Source organism: Pseudonaja textilis, chromosome 1 (genome assembly GCF_049901715.1).
Source record: "Pseudonaja textilis isolate UNSWEBS1 chromosome 1, rPseTex1.2, whole genome shotgun sequence".
NCBI classification, from domain to species: domain Eukaryota; kingdom Metazoa; phylum Chordata; class Lepidosauria; order Squamata; family Elapidae; genus Pseudonaja; species Pseudonaja textilis.
The window spans coordinates 296,827,961-296,844,516 of NC_141990.1; the positions used below are offsets into that span (position 1 = coordinate 296,827,961).

The following is a 16,556-nucleotide window of genomic DNA, read 5'->3' on the forward strand; positions in this document are numbered from 1 at the left end:
CATTACACATTATGGTTTGTCAGATTCTTGACAATCTAGCATATGTGTTGCTAGAATATTCAAAGTATAGCCAGATAAAAGTTGCCTGCACCTCAGACTTGTCCTTCAAAAATAAAATCTAACCCTACAATCTGGCAAAACTTCCCTCAACAGACTTGAACAATGACTAATTTAGGTCCTTGTGAATTCCTTGGTATTTTCTAAAAAGAGAAGCCTTTCTCAGGAAAGTGCCCTACAGCTGCAACTCCAATAATTTCTAGTCATCATGCCAGGTTTGGTGGGAGTTGCTGCCAAATTGGGGAAGACTGCTTTGGGCAGCCACTACTGCCATGCAATTCCATGAGTAGGCTAATATAAGGCAGTGGAACTGCTCAGAGTTGTATTTATTATATATACATATATCAAGTTTTCGTGGGTACTTACATGTATGGTATTCAGCTTTGTTCAGGTATTTTCCCACGTCATTATAGTTGTGCTTTTAAAGTTGTAGCAATGTTTCGGCAGAATCTCATCTGCCATCACCAGGCTTCTGTATTGTGTTTGTATATAATCACTATAATGACGTGGGAAAATACCCGAACAAAGCTGAATACCATACATGTAACTTAAGAAAACTTAAGAATATATATATATATATATTTCTACCTAGAAATCATTGGGAATCAAGAATGTATATATGACCATACAGGAAAGTGGGGATTTCATTACAATACAAATGACAAGAGATTGGTCACGAGAGGGTAGTCATTAACTCATGTATCATTGTTCTGGATCAGGACAGCCCACAAACTAGGCCTTTAGCTGCCTTATTTACACTATGGACACAGTTAAAGGAAATGGGAAGAAGGGGTAATGCTGGCAGCCAGAAGCAAGGAAGTTTCTTTGCCTCAGATTCTTTTCACTTGTAGTCTTGCCGCTTGAGGTGCTTATAAAGGACCCTTGAATTGGTTTCCTGAAAGATGTTGTCTGATTGATGGTTTGGAGCTTGCTGCATCACCTAGTTTTCGCCAGACAACCTAAGAACAAGAAAAAAGACAAAAGTACAATTTGTAAACAGGAATCAAGTTTTCCAGAAACAACTGCCGGAAAATCTGCAGCTATTGAGGTCTGGTAAATACCATGTTGTTACACTAGGAGGCATCCAGGTCCTAACATAGTTTTTAGTCTTCAGGGTTTTTTAAGTAGTAATTTTATTCAACATTACTATTAAAAAAGAACGAATACAAACTTTAAAAAATTAAAAATAAGTAAAAATAAAAAGTGCAAAAAATATAGTAAAGAGAGAAATATATAAATAAAGTACTTCTCTTCATAACAATTATAAACAATTTTCACTGTAACTTAACCTCCTCTGTTAAAAACAAGAAATTATTTTCTCATATCTCATCCCTTATCGATAAAGAAATCTTTAAAGCCTTGTTTTTCAATTTGAGTCAGCAAAATTCACCAAAGCTTACCAGAGATAACATATCTATTTTAAACTTGACCAAATAAAACAACTTCATATTCATTTAGTTTATTTTCATATTTATTTATTTCCATGGTATGCATGCATAATCAGGTATCCTCACAAACCACCGGTTGTCCCTGAAAGATAGGTTGGGAACCATGTGGGTCAAAGCTCACATGTGGAGAATTTAAATATCCCTAGGTTCCAGACACATCTGGCTAGACAATGTTCCTGTGCTCAGTAAATCCATTCCAAAAGACAACAATAAACAAGGAAATGTCAGCATCATTCCTGCCAAATAGTTTGTTGTAATGACTTTCAGTTAACATACTTGTTTTAAAGAAGTTGAGCAAAGGAAACTTGTTAAGGTGTGGCACATTCCATTCATTTGAAATGATAGTTTTGGTAGTTGTGTAAGTAACGTATTCTTCAGTTCTTCATATCCTTAATGGGATTAAATACAGTACAGTACTTGCAAGAATGCTAATACTGTGCACTGCTCTTGAAAATTGCTTTGCTTTAATGGAGGGCTCTCAGAGAACTTTTTGGAGACTGTCTTTGAATATATTTTGCTCTGCAAAGCAAGGAATAAGCATTTTTTTACACAGCATGTGTAAAAAAAAAAACAGTTTTGTGCACATTGTTTTTGCTCCTGGCTCTGTTCCATGACACTGACATTTCACAAAGTTACAGTACTCACATCCTACAAGTGTTAGTCATTTCCCTATCAACAGTGTCTTGTTTTCTTTAATTCCAGTAGGACAGGACAAGTCTCCAGTATAATGGTTTCTATGAGTGATCACCAGCATTGTGTGCTTATGCCATTTCTGAAAAGCACACCCATGATATAGTAGTTGACGAAAAAGGGGACAATCTAAATAACTTACATTAAATCTTACCCAGGCTTTCTCAGGGTTGGACACAATGGGACTTATTTCCAAATCAAGAGGCAGAACATTGAGCAGATTGCTACAATCCTATGTACTTCACCTAGGGACAAGTTCCTTTTTTTTTGCAGCTAGGCTTGAAATTGTACGCATCCCTTTAAAAAAAAAGGTGTGTTTGTCTTTTAAAACACACTCCTTTGTCCTTTTTTAATAGAAAAAGGACCACTTTTACATTTCACAAGCAATTTGATATGTTTGATTTTGGATCATTAAGGGATTACAGTGCAAAATTTTAGCCTATACACATACTGCTTGTTATACAACCACAATAGGGAGCAGCAAATTTATTGTTAAGCTGCAGTCACTAAGTGAGGTAAATGTTACTGCATCTGATTTTACAGGTTTTTTGTTTTTTTTTTGCCATAGTCATTAAACAAGACATGCAATTGGCAACTTGCTACCTTCTCTGCCAGCTTCCTCATTGGCTTTGCTTGTCAGAAGCCAGCTGGGAAAGTTGTAAATGGCGCTCATGCGATCACCATACACTAAACCATCATAATGCACTACAGTTTCGGAGTGCCCAAATCATGACCATGAGACTACAAGGAGGCTGCCATGGTTGTGTGTGAAGACCGATTATAAGTTGCTTTTTTCAGTGCTATTGTAACTTTGGATGATCACTAAACAAATGATTTTAAGTGGAAGACTACCTATAGAGCAGGGGTCTCCAATCTTGGCAACTTTACGCCTGGAGGACTTCAACTCCCAGTCCTACCCGTCAATGAATACTTCAGCTTCAACCATAACAACACAAGAGCACACAATAGATGCAAACTCAAGGTAAAGCACACTAAACTTGATTGCAGGAAATACGACTTCAGCAACAGAGTGGTCAATGTCTGGAATACACTAGCTGACTCCGTGGTTTCCTTCCCAAACCCCCAAAACTTTAACCTTAGACTGTCTACTATTGACCTCACCCCTTTCCTAAGAGGTCTGTAGGGGGCGTGCATAAGTGCACCAATGTGCCTACCATCCTTGTCCTAATGTTTCTTTTTATTCATATCCATTTCATGTATTCATAATCATGTTTATATTTATACCTGTTATCTAATACTTGCTTGACAAAGAAAAAAAGAAAGAAAGAAAGAAAGAAAGAAAGAAAGAAAGAAAGAAAGAAAGAAAGAAAGAAAGAAAGAAAGAAAGAAAGAAAGAAAGAGAAAGAACCAACCTCTGTTCTAACATTCCATTCCATTCTATTAAAATTGGCTATTAAAGACAACAGTCTTGCCTGGCAACCAAAATGTGCCTGGGTTCCAGGCTTTGGCAGGAATCTCTACCCCCATCATTGTACAGGGACAGCTACTTTGCCAGCCTCGATTCTGAGGTGCAACAATTTCCCAAAGGATGGCCCTTCCTCCTGTTTTAAGGATGGGAAGAAGGTTTTAACAGATGAATAGAATTGGAAGGGACCTTGTACTGTAGGTCATTTAGTCCAACCCCTTGCCCAACCAAGCCCTACACCATTTCTGACAAATGACAGTCCAATCTCTTTTTAAAAGCCTCCAGTGATGGCGCCCCCACAACTTCTGAGGGCAAGGTGTTCCATTGGTTGATTGTTCTCACTGTCAGAAAATTTCTCTTTATTTCTAGGTTGAATCTCTGTGATCAGTTTCCATCCATTATTCCTAGTCTGGTTTTGGCTGCCTTGGAAAATAGCTTGACCCCTTTCCTCTCTGTGGAAGCCCCTCAAATACTGGAACACTGCTATCACATCTCCCCCGGTCCTTCTCTTCACTAGACTAGCCATTCCCAGGTACATTGCAGGAATGTGGAGGAAGTCCAAAGAGACAAGGAGCTGACCCGTTGTCTTTTCTCTTCATCCCGTTTTACACAGTGAGATGTCTGATGTAGGCTCTCCTAAACACTAATTACAACAGCCAAGTGAAGTATCCATCCATACCCACATTCACACCAGCATCACAATGTCTATTGATGCTACCTATCTGGACACTAGAAAACAAAGCAGAGGCATAGGAAAAATAATGAAACAGCACAGGCAAAACACTGGATGAATCATGGTAAAAGTGCTTGTCCCATTTTGAAACTGTCAGCCAATCTGCTTGGGTGTAAGCCATTTCTTTTACAGAAAGTAACAAAAAGTGGAGAATGTAGCACTCTCAGAAATCATTTGTTACCATACCCATTTACTGGTACTTTATGTGATTAGCATCATGGTCCTGTTTCATAGTTTTTGTTTAATACCTTAATATATTTTTGGGGGAGATGGAGACAGATGGTTTGGACAGAGTCACACACGAGCAGGGCAAAGTAACATTGATGTTTCTTCCTCTGTGTCTTTAAATTCTCCTGTCTTTTCTTACGCTACTGATTTTTACTCTCTACTGTACTCTCTTTCATCTTTTACCTTTACCTTTTTCTTTTTATTGTTATTTGTTTATGCTTCCTTACACTGAGGCTGTTTTCACTCAGTTTTGATTATGGGAGGTCCAATTCTCAACCCCTAATTTTCCACAGAAATAGGTGTTCTCTCAGCTCCCGTTTAACATCTACATGAAACTGCTGGGTGAAATCACTCAACATAGAGTGAGATATCATCAGCATACTAATGATACTCAGTTGTACATTGTTATTAAGGGATGCTACAACTGCCCTTTTGCAGTGCCCGAAAACTCTTTGAGATTTGGATGGGGAGCAACACACTAAAACTGAACCCTGGCAAGATAGAATAGCCTTTGGGTTTGGAGCTCCTTGGTTCTTGGAAAATGACTATTGTTGGTCATAGATAGGATTGCATTGTCTCAGATAGACCCAGTGCATAATCTGGAGATTCTTTTGGACTCATAACTCTTGCTTGAGGAAGAGGTGGCAGTCATGGCCAGGAGAGCCTTGCACAATTGCAAGTTGTGTGCCAGTTAAGCCATTCCTGGATCTCCTCACAGTCATGTCCTAACAACCTCCTGTTTGGACTACTGTAATGCACCCTACATAGGGCTGCTCTTGAAAATTATCTGGAAGTTTCAGTTGATTCAAAATGCAGCATAGTTCTACACAAGTCAAGATTTGAACATGTGACATCTCTTTTGCAGGAGCTGCATTGGTTACTTATCTGCTTCCAAGTGCAATTCAAAATACTGGGTTATCATCTTTAAAGCCCTACATGGCTTGGGGTCCAATTATTGAAGGACTGTCTCTCCTCGGTTACCCAGCCCACCAGAGCAACAAGGCAAGGTATGCTGAGGGTCTCTTCTATTAGGGTGGTACATCTTGTAGGATCAGTAAAAGGGCCTTCTCTGTGATGGCTCTCTCTTTTTTGAATATCATTCCCTCAGAGATAAGATTGGCCTTCACCTTGCTACTTTTTCTGGAAGACCCCCAATATGTGGTTTTGGCAGTGGGCCTGGGGACTCCGTGGTAGATACAGAGCCAATCAATTGGCTGGTGTGACCGTGTGGTTACCACCACTGAGGCAAATGAGAGTTTATGGGTTTTAATTGTAAGCTACCTAGAGTCACTGTGTGTGAGTTGGGCAATCATATAAATTTATCTAACAAATAAATAAAATGGTGACAAAGATCTTAGAAATGGTATCATTTAGTATCCTTTTTAATAGATAAAATTCAGGCTTCAGTCCTATCCAATTGGGTTCCTTGTAAGTCTGCTCACCAAGAAGTTTGGGAATTTTTGTCGAACACAACTAGAAGGCACATATTTGGAGAAGGCAGGCATACAACCTTACTTGAAAATTAGTACAACTAAATTCAATCGGATTTCCTTGATTAATCTTGGACTGCATTGTCACTTGCTTTGTAATATGTTTTTTCTTCAGATTGTGAGGACAACAATTAAATAAGTCTGCACAGACAGAACAGATCCTACAAGATATTGAACAACATCAACACCACAGCTAGAAGTGAACAGCTAACACATGAAAGACTGTGAAAATGGATTAATTACATTGCACATTTCACGAACAATTGCTTTCTCCTTTTCACTCAGGTCTTCTTCATAGTTTTCTTGTATCTGCCTGTCCAAATTCTCATGGACTTCAAGTACCTATAGACAAGCACAATGGAGATGAAATTATAAAATATGTCACATCATGATTCATTACAACCAAAACAGAACAGAACAAAATCTCACAACACACACAGAGAAAGAGAGAGAGAGGAAGAGAAAGGATAAAGACTGAAAAGATTAGAATGCAGCAATAAAATATGATCAAAGTATTTCATCCACACACCATATAACTCTAAACTTAAATTAGTGATCGGCAAGGTAGGAGATCCAGGAAAATATGTAACTGATATTTAAAGTTAGATAAACATGTAGACATCAAGTACATTTTACTGGGTTCTAGATACAGCTAAGACATCTGTACATCCCAACACTGAAAAAAACAACACAACACACACGATTTCAAGATGTGCTAATAATGAATTAGGTAGACCAGTGATTTAACTCAGTTCCTGTATTTCTCCTGATGAAAATTATTTCAATGAATACAGTTTTTTATCACTGTATAAAGATTTGGAAAATACTAAGTGTAGGGCTCACTCATGGAAAAACCAGGAGAGCTGCCGTCAGTCAGTACAGCACAGCCTTCTTCAACCTGGCAACTCATTTGTATTGGGATCAGAACATCTACAATTTTCAGCCAGCTTCAAGACATCTGGAAAGAAGGTTGGAAAAGGCCAATCTAAACAGTTCTAAACGAGGTAGAAAAAAGGAATTTTCTATGTTTTCACACTCAAATCATTTTCTCAGGATTTTAATCACGTTTGAATGGAAACATTTATTAGTTTGATGATAACCTCATATTCTTTGACTGGCTTACATACTAACTATACTTCCACAAAGGAAAGGAGAGAGATAATATTCATCCATTTCCCTTGAAGTCTGATTATTCCTTAAGTTCCCATAGTAATAGATGCAAACAGGATTGCCTGAGAAGGATGCTGATGAAAGAGAACCTGCCAAGTGCTTGTTCTTGCCAGCAGAAACAAGCTGGGTACTAAATTAAAAGAATAAACATGTTTCTGCAATCTTTGTTTTCCAATCCTATTACTGTATTATAAACCCATTCACTAGATTTTTAAAATTAATTGTTATTGAAGAAGTTACAAAATAGTAAAAATTATACAAATTTGAGAAGAGAAAAAAGTAAAGAAAAATATGTGTAAAGAAGAAGAAAAAATAAGCATCTTCTGATCTTTATAGCAGTTACAAATACATTTATCATCTATTTTCCATCTTTAGGGTTACATCATCATTCTCTTTTTGTCATATTTACCCTTTCTAATCATCAAATTCATAAATCACCAGTCCATTTTTTCCATTTTCAGTAAAAAAAAAATCCATCAAGGATTCCCAGTGAAACATGCTTAGGATTATAAAGAAACATTTTTGCAAATTCTGTCATTTTCACCAATCATTCTCCTTCCTGTAGGTATTTCCAAATCATTCTGTATGTATTTCCAAATCTTTCTGTCTTTGTGCATATTTCTACATATTGTCCATAACTCATAACCAAAAAAAATCTTGTTTCAGCTAAATGTTAATTGTTACAATCCTTTATATCACTATATGCATTTGGATCAAGAATTTTATAGCTTTTTTTACCAACCATAATGTGTGATAAAAATCACCTTTCATGTCTTTCACATTTCCAACATAAATTTGAAGTATCTTTATACATACTTAATAATATTGGGTTTTTCTTGGATTTCAAAATGTAGATAACATTGCAATCAATTTTGATTCAAATCCACATAACGATGTGGGTAAAATATACTTTTCCAAAATTTCATGCCATTTTTCCATTATATAACTGCACGTTGATTGCTTAGAATTAGACTAGTACTGTATTTCCTTTTTCCGGCTTATTTTTAAATCCTCAATTACGAAACTGGGTCATTTGCTTACTTAGCTTAACCTACTTTAAAACCTTATAATTCACTAGCTTAACTGACATTACGATCATTGTTTGCATGGCTTAAACTAATTCAATCTGTTGCTTTCCTTTTTTTTGATGGGGAAGGATACAAGGAAAACAAGAAGGATTTAATGACAAATAAAACTAGATCTTTAATGAAAAGGAAATAATTAATTATTGATCCAAGTGGTTGCCGACTATGCTGCTAACTCATTTGGCCTCCATATGTCTGCCATACACTTAATTGTGTGGACAATCAAAGTTCAAAGCTCAGAGTCAGAAATGGCAACCAACTCACTACTCCTGGAGAATAAATGAGCCAAGCAAACCGAGATGGCTTGATTAATAGTTGCTGGTTATCCAATCTAACAAAGTCTGCCATGTTTTATTACCTGCTCAAAAGTCTTTCCTCATATCTCATTTGTTAGAAATACAAAGCTCTACAATAGCATTGTTGCTTATTTTGCTGTCATATCCTATTGCACAATATGCCATTATTTATAATATGAATGACAGCACATTTTGGGGCAAAACTTTTAAGAGATGTTATACTGTTATATTTCCACACTCTACATTTCAACAGTTTCTTCCACTCTGATGTCCTTCAGGTTTGAAAAATCTAGAGGACATTAAATGGCAAAAGCTGGCAAAGGATATCAGTGGCTTTTGAAAAAATTATCCTTTGCTCCAAAACAGAAAATATAATTTATCACACTCACAAATAAATATATACGTACCTTCATAGCATGTACTACTGCTTCAGGTTTCTGGCTTAGAGGAATATACCCAACTTGAGGAGTAGCAGCAAAATCAGGAGTCATGCGGAAGGGACCCTGTCAAAATATAAGAAAAAGTAAATCTTTATAATATATAGCTTTGTAATCCCTACTTCAAGTTCTTCTATAATCACATATACCTAACAAATCAAGAAAATCAATGTGGTTTGTTGCTATTTTGGATAAAACTCCTGAAAATACTGTGGACAGCCAAGAAAACAAACAAATGGATCATCAAACAAGTCAACACAAAGTTCTCACTCAAGCACAAATGATCAGGTTCAATTATGTCAAATATTATGCTTCAGTCACATTGTGTAAAGACCTAGCTCTGACCATCACCAAATAGCCACCATTTCACACTTTCTGCTGCTTTGGCCTAGGGCAGGAGTGTCAAACTCAAGGGCCAGGGGCCAGATTCGGCTCATGGGGTGCTTAGATCTGGCCCATGAGGCCACCCTGGAAATAGTGAAGGACCAGCCTGCGGTAGCTCTGCCAGCAAAAACAGAGTTTCATTTTTGCTGGCAGAGGGCTGCAGGATGCCGTCATGGCTGAAAACGGAGCTCAGGAGCCCGTTTTCACTGGCAGAGCGCTTGGGCCACCACAGGAGCACCCAACATGAGTGACATCAAACTGGCCATGCCCACCCTGGCCATGCCCAGCCTGCCCCCCCGAGGTCAAATGCAATCTTGATGCGGCCCTCAATGTAATTGATTTTGACACACCTAGCCTAGGATGATATTTCCGTTGTAATTGATTCCCATGATTGCTAATGGTTTATAGTATCAAATGCTGGTTTGTTCTGGAATGTGAGGGTGCTGTTCCTCAAGTTCTTGTATAATGAACTGTGGCTTTTTCAAATCAAAAGATTCGAGTCTTTTCATAAACACAAACAGGAGATGAATGGTGTTTCTGAATTACTCCAAAATATGATGTGATCACATTTTGGAGGGCTATATTAGTTTACTTGTCCAAATGTCTGACTATTATTGGTTTCCCTAAAGCCAGCAAATTGAGTTTCTGCTTTGTGGTTATCACTAACTTAAATCTAAAAATCTATGAAAAAGACAACAGAGAAAACAGCAAAAGCTTTTAAAACTAAAAATAGTGATTCACTTCTTGTGGAACCCAAAGACAGGGCAATTTTTTAACAAAGTTATTCACCATTAAGGCTTTGCAAAGTTTCAGATTTGATTATAAAAATATTCTTTGACATGTATGGGGATACAAATGAAAACTCATTAAAGAGCAGCTGCACAACCCTAGAAACAGTCACAGCCATCTTAATATATAGTATTGATGATGCTTCAAGTAAAACTGTACTGGTTTGAATTTAGAGAAGTGTTTCTTAGCGTTGGCAACTTTTAAGATGTCTGGACTTCCCCAGCATGGAGAATCCTAAAGTTGACAAGGTTGACAACTGATTTAGAGAATCCCTTCACAAACATCTTGATTTGGAACAAAATATTGTGACTCAACAACAGCAAATGAAAACTATATATACGTCACTACCATTGTTTAAACATTTCATAGTATTGCAGTGGTATAAAGTATTGCTGGATGCATGAAATGCTAGAGCAGTGATTCTCAACTTTAGTAACTTTAAGATATTTGGCTTCACTACTCAGAATACCCATGTTGGCTCTAGAATTCTGGGAGATGAAATAAACATTTTAAGGTTGCCAAGGTTGAGAAATACTGCTTTAGGGTAACATTATGAAGTATGACATAATGAGAGAAAGCATAAAGTTTAAGACACACTTAATAGTAGTGTAATGAATTGTAAACAAATCTCATTGCAGAGCCATTTGCCTAATTTAGATATCGAACCAATGTATCCATCACCTTAATCCCAGTTTTTTTCTTTTAATAGTGATCCTTTTTCCAATTTATGAAAGCTACTGTATTTCTTTGGCCTCAACTTAACATGTTTATGACATTAACAGCAGCTTGTGGATGACTTAAACCAATTTTCTTCACCACCACATGCACACATGCACGTGCACATGTGTTATACAAATACATAACAAAATTCTTGACTGTGATACAAGAATGTGTTTGTGCCAAACGTAACCTAACATTACACTAGAGGCTGAAATTAGATCTAAAATATGTTAAAGGCTAATTAAGGCTAATTTAAGTCAGGGAAGATGGGTAGAGACTATGAAATTTCTGAATACTTTCTTTAACCGTTTCCACTACATGAGAGGAAAAGGTACTGATAGTCACTAAACAAGAACCACCTAGAATTTGACAGTCCTCTGGCCATGAATTGGATTATGATCTCACTATATTTTGATCAGTCCTGAGCTGCATTCTGACCTGCTTTCATCCATCAAGTTAGGAATAATTTTTCTAATAATCAAGAACCATCTTGATATATGACTTATTAGTGTGAAATCTAAGCAGAAGAGTAAATACTATACTTTCACAATTCATTAAAAATATGAGAACAATCTTCTCTACTGGCTGAATAACATACTGATAACTAACTCATCCAGTTATCGGTTCTCACTTGATTCATCCAGTACATGATCATCTATTTTGGAGGTCACACAGGAATCCTCAGATGAAACTAGGTATATTTCAAATAACAAATTGCTCCTTCCTTCCTTCCTTCCTTCCTTCCTTCCTTCCTTCCTTCCTTCCTTCCTTCCTTCCTTCCTTCCTTTTTTCTCTTAGAAGTCAAACTATAACTCTGTATAAAGACTATCAGGAAATGTCTAATCATTAAGGGTCTACATTTATTGTACAACTTTAATTGATATTTCCCCTTTGTCCTTCCTGCTACCCTTTTCCCCCTTTCTGAATCAGTTTCTATGGAAACAAACAGCAAGATAATGCATAAATGCATCTACTGATATCATATGAAAAATCAGTCTGAATGGTGGCATGGGAAATGCACGCTATGTGATGGAAATCTGACAGGTTCAGTCACCTGTTAAATTCAGCACATACACCTTAGTTTTCAAAACACTCTATTTTCCAAAAATGCTCTGTCAGCCATTGTCCTGCTATGTCTTCTACAATATTAAAAATTCATGAATAATAAAATGCAGAATAAGACTACTGGATCAAATGTTAAAATGTAGACTTCTGAAAATGTCTCTATTCAGTTCTTTAATGATAATATTTCAAATGTATATGCCTATTTATATTTTTCTTGACAATGCTATATAAATAATTCCCATTACCTTCTCCCAGGATGTTTTTTAAACTTTGCAATCTAGCCACTAACACTTAAATTCCTAGGTAATTCCACTATTCAGGTATAACTACAGTTGACCATGCTTAGATTTTGAGTTAATCAAAACTGACTAAAGACTACATAAACATCTGCTAAGACCTCTTCTGCTTATATATTGTATTTTTAATAATGGTTTTACTGTATTTTCGTTGTTTAATTAATCAGTATTTAATGTGTTGTAAGTTAACTTGGGGAAATTTTCCAGTTCTGAAAGGTAGAACACAATTTAACAAATAACATAGCTAAATAAACAAAATTATTTCTCCATGCTTTAAAATTTAGGGCACCCCCAATTTGAGATAATTTGAATTCTAGAAGTTCAATACTATGGATGAACTCCAGTTAACATCACTTATCTAGTTTTAATCATGGATTCTGGATACCAAATTTGGATTTCTAGAACCAAAAGCATTGGAGAGTAATGGTATTTTTACACTGGAACTTCTTGCCACAAAGTTCTCATCAAAACTGGGTTTATTTTTTGTTTTACTGGAAGTTAGTAGAACCCATTTTGTGCGATGGTACCACTGAGCAGGATTACCTAGAAACTCACTTTTTAGTTCTGCAGCAATTGTGTGGGCTTTGAAGGGTTTTTTTTACCCCCGCTGCAGATGGTTATGCGGTAAATAAAATTATACAACAACAATTACATTGCTGCAGACTACTTTCAGGCCCATTTAAATACAGAAAATGTTCCAGTCCTTCAAGGATAAAAAGAAAAAACATTCAAGAGGCCAGCAACTCAATAACGAAAAAAGAAAAATCAGCATTTAAGGTGATAATTCAAATTTTTCACATTCATGCCTGACTCACATTGCACATCAGGGGAGACAGCCCAGGCCCTATCATAAACTAGATTGTGGTAGCAGCTCTTCCAAGCAAGCATCTATTTAACTTAAATTGCAGGATGATTCATTCAGAAATGTGCCGAGAAATCACACCATTCAATTTTAACATGCTGTCATAATCACTTGCTGAGAAGTACAGTTGGTGAGAACATGTTAAAAAAGAAAAAGAAAGAAAAAGAAAAGCTACCCCCTCCTTCTCTTTCTCCTCTTGCTTTCAGATCTGAAGTCTTTAGCATTTTTGCAGAAGAAAATATTGCTCATTATGGAGAGAGGGCACTGAACCGTGAATGACAACATATACACAAAATCCAAACAATAAAACAAGCAATTCTTCTTTTTTTTTCCTGCATGGATATAGCTTTGTGCTGAACTGAAACAATTCCTCGGTTATTTGGAAATATGAAGGAGCTTTCAACAGAGGAATCTTCCTTATATTTCTAAGAAATTTATTTACAATTAATTAATCACAAATTACAGGAAAGCCATGTTTATGATAAAACCAACCAATTTAGGCATGGCTGAGTACACATTTTCTTCAGTTAATTTTTTTTATATGATCTGAGATGGGGACAAGAGTTCATGTAGCTGTAACTCGGGGTCCCACAAAGCACAATGTAATTAGTCTCTTCCTACTAATCCAGATATACTGTTTTTTTTTTCAAGAAAAAGATTTTCTCAAGGCAGGTGTAAAGTAAGGTAAGAAACATTGAAAAGACCTAAATCAAAACAAGTCTACCATCTTCTGATTTCAGAGTTTGGGACTTTTGATTATTTTTTTTAACACTGATCACAAGTGGCTTTTTCCAAACTAGCTTGAAAAATGAAAATATAGAGCATGAAATATAGAGCTTGAGGATTTACATACAGAATTAGAGAACTTGTGCATGTTATGTACTGTATGTGTAAGAATTGATGGTATAGTTTATATATGGAAGGACTGAGCTCTGATCTCTTCTTGATTTGAATTTTAGTTTCTGCTATCTAGAGATAATCCAGGAATAGGGAAAAATTGCACCATAATGGAGATGGTAAACTCTGGTTATATTAATTTGAATTTCTTGGTCCCAAATCCTTTGGACAAAATTTGATCAAGGCCATGTATAGCCTTGATATTGCCATAATAGAAAAGCTGCAGTATATCCAATCATGACTGATTTGTCTCCTTAGGAAGGAGATTGACCTCCCTAACAAAAGCAGGTAAAAAAGATCAAGAAAGTACTGCAGATAATTTGTTTTAACCAGAACCTATCGGGACATGTATTCATAATCATGTTTATGATTATGATACATGTTATCTAATACATGCTTGACTAAATAAAATAAATAAATAAATAAATAAAGCGAGCTCCAAAGAAATGCAACCAAATAAGGGTATTAAGAGTTAAGTAAAAGGAACATTCGGTGGCCTTGGTTTAATGAGCTTCAAAAACCTTTCAAACTTACAACAGGCATTGAATAAGTGCTAATTACAACTGGTCCTGGAATTCCAGATGTTGCAGCAGCCCCCTCCCAATGATTGTCATCTACTTCTTGGCACCTGGCTCATGATTACAATGCTGCAGTGAGCCATGATCCCAATTTCTGACATTCCCAGCTGGCTTTCCACAAGCAAAGTCAAAGGGAAATATGGCAGGAAGTTGGAAGTCATGATCATATGAGGTCTTTGCTTAACAACCCATGCAGTTCTTACTTAAGAATGACAGTTGGGACTGCCAATCATTGCACTTTACAACTGCATCACTTAGTAATGACAATTCTTGTCCCTATTACCATAGTAAATCAAGGACTACCTGTACAGCTTTTACAAATTTTGATTGGATGACTTGAAGTGTTTTAGAGACATACAATTAAACACCATATAGCATTGCAACTAAAATGTTAGCACTAAATAATTTAGTTTCTGTTTGGACGGAGTTGCTACAATGTTGGACTGTATATTTAACAATCTCTAGGGTTGTTTTTAAAGTTTTATTTTAAGATCATTCACTTGCAGGTGCAATGGATGGAAGTTTGAAAGTAATCCCCTAAGTATTTAGAGGTTTTAACCTACTCAAAAACTCTCCCACTGATCTTCCAAATAACTGGCAACATAAGCACTTTCTTGGGAATACTAAAACCTTTATTTTAGTATTCCCTAGAGCCAGTGTAGAAGGCCTGTTTGGTGTGCTACTTATGGTGCTGAGCTAGAAAGCAGATCAGACCTCAGATCAGTCACTCAGCCCTAGGAAGGAGGTAAAACCAAACCATTTTCAAACTCTTGCCAAAAAAACCTGCAGGGACTTGTTTATGCACCTGCCAGGATCAACACTGACTCAAAGGCACACGTGCACACACACAAAATCTGTAGAAAAGTAAGATGATAGAGTTTTAAATAATCTATGCATACTGAGATGAGTTATAGATAGAATTCCTAAATCATCCACACATAAAAATGGAGATGAGACAGTGGATGAGAGATGGAGGCTAGAATTCTGGTTTAGCAAAAATTTCAGTGTTATCACTGATGTAAATATTGAAACGTTCCTTGTTTAATGTCTTTTTGGTGGATATGTGTTCAGTTGAATTTCTTTTGTGATTATTCTTCTGTTGTGAAGTAACATCTGGTGCAATGTTGTTATAATTAAAAGAGACAGCATTCAATCAATGTAACAGCTAATTTCTTCCAGAGTCTGTCACATGGAATTGAATCAAACTCTGCCCTTTAATTTAAAAAAGCAACATACAGTTTTTGATTAACTGGAGTATGTCTTGGCTAGGTAATGTTAAATTATGCTTAGATCCATTGCTGAATGTTGAAATCTGAATACTGCCTGTTCAGGGATCAAAACGTTCTCTGATAGTACCCAATTCAATAGTCTCTATTACAAAATGTAACATATAATTTGCTGGTTAGGAATAAAAGACTTTTTGGTCAATAATCAGTTGGGTCATGCTTGGTTAGGTGTGGAAAAGAAAGAAAAAGAATAAATGGATTAAAATTCTTAAATTTCTTAGTCTACCACAAGGATAATTGATGGATTATATACAAGAGAAAAACTTGGATAAGAAGGAATGAAACTTAAACAATTTCCCAAAACTACTGAGGGTGGGAACTGCTGTTCAACCGCAGTCAAGAAAGTAAGTCTTGTGCTTTGACTTGCACAAAATTATTCTGAGATCCTAAATAGTTTTGATCTATTTTTTTCTTATCTTATATGATCACAAATCTGGGAAACCTGTTCTGGGTTTGGAATGAAAATTTAGACTCTTTAAGAAGATAACATTACTCAATTAATTCTAGGTTCATATAACAGGGTTGGCATAATATTCACAGGTAATTCTTTTCTTTCTTTCCCTTCCCCTAATCTCTCTCTCCCACACAGACATACACACACACATACAGAGAGAGCAAG

The 16,556-nt window shown here is 36.3% G+C and overlaps 1 protein-coding gene and 1 long non-coding RNA gene across 3 annotated transcripts in view; one reads left to right on the plus strand and one right to left on the minus strand.

Annotated features, from left to right (window-relative positions):
• Positions 1 to 598: 598 nt before the first annotated feature.
• Positions 599 to 16,556, minus strand: part of CCDC85C (coiled-coil domain containing 85C) — a 167,663-nt gene continuing 151,705 nt past the window's right edge. Inside the window, exons 5-7 of one of the 2 annotated variants that reach the window (XM_026716994.2) lie at positions 9,031 to 9,126; positions 6,316 to 6,414; positions 599 to 1,016 (exon numbers count right to left, since the gene is read on the minus strand). In XM_026716994.2, coding sequence (XP_026572779.1) covers positions 927 to 1,016; positions 6,316 to 6,414; positions 9,031 to 9,126 — 285 coding nt within the window. In that variant the 3' untranslated portion in view covers positions 599 to 926. The remainder of the gene's footprint in view (positions 1,017 to 6,315; positions 6,415 to 9,030; positions 9,127 to 16,556) is intronic. The other variant, XM_026716995.2, reaches the window with a different exon arrangement.
• LOC148128263 (uncharacterized) lies at positions 5,448 to 6,401 on the plus strand. The gene is made up of 2 exons (XR_015741151.1): positions 5,448 to 5,589; positions 6,188 to 6,401. It is a non-coding gene; the product is annotated as an uncharacterized LOC148128263 (long non-coding RNA).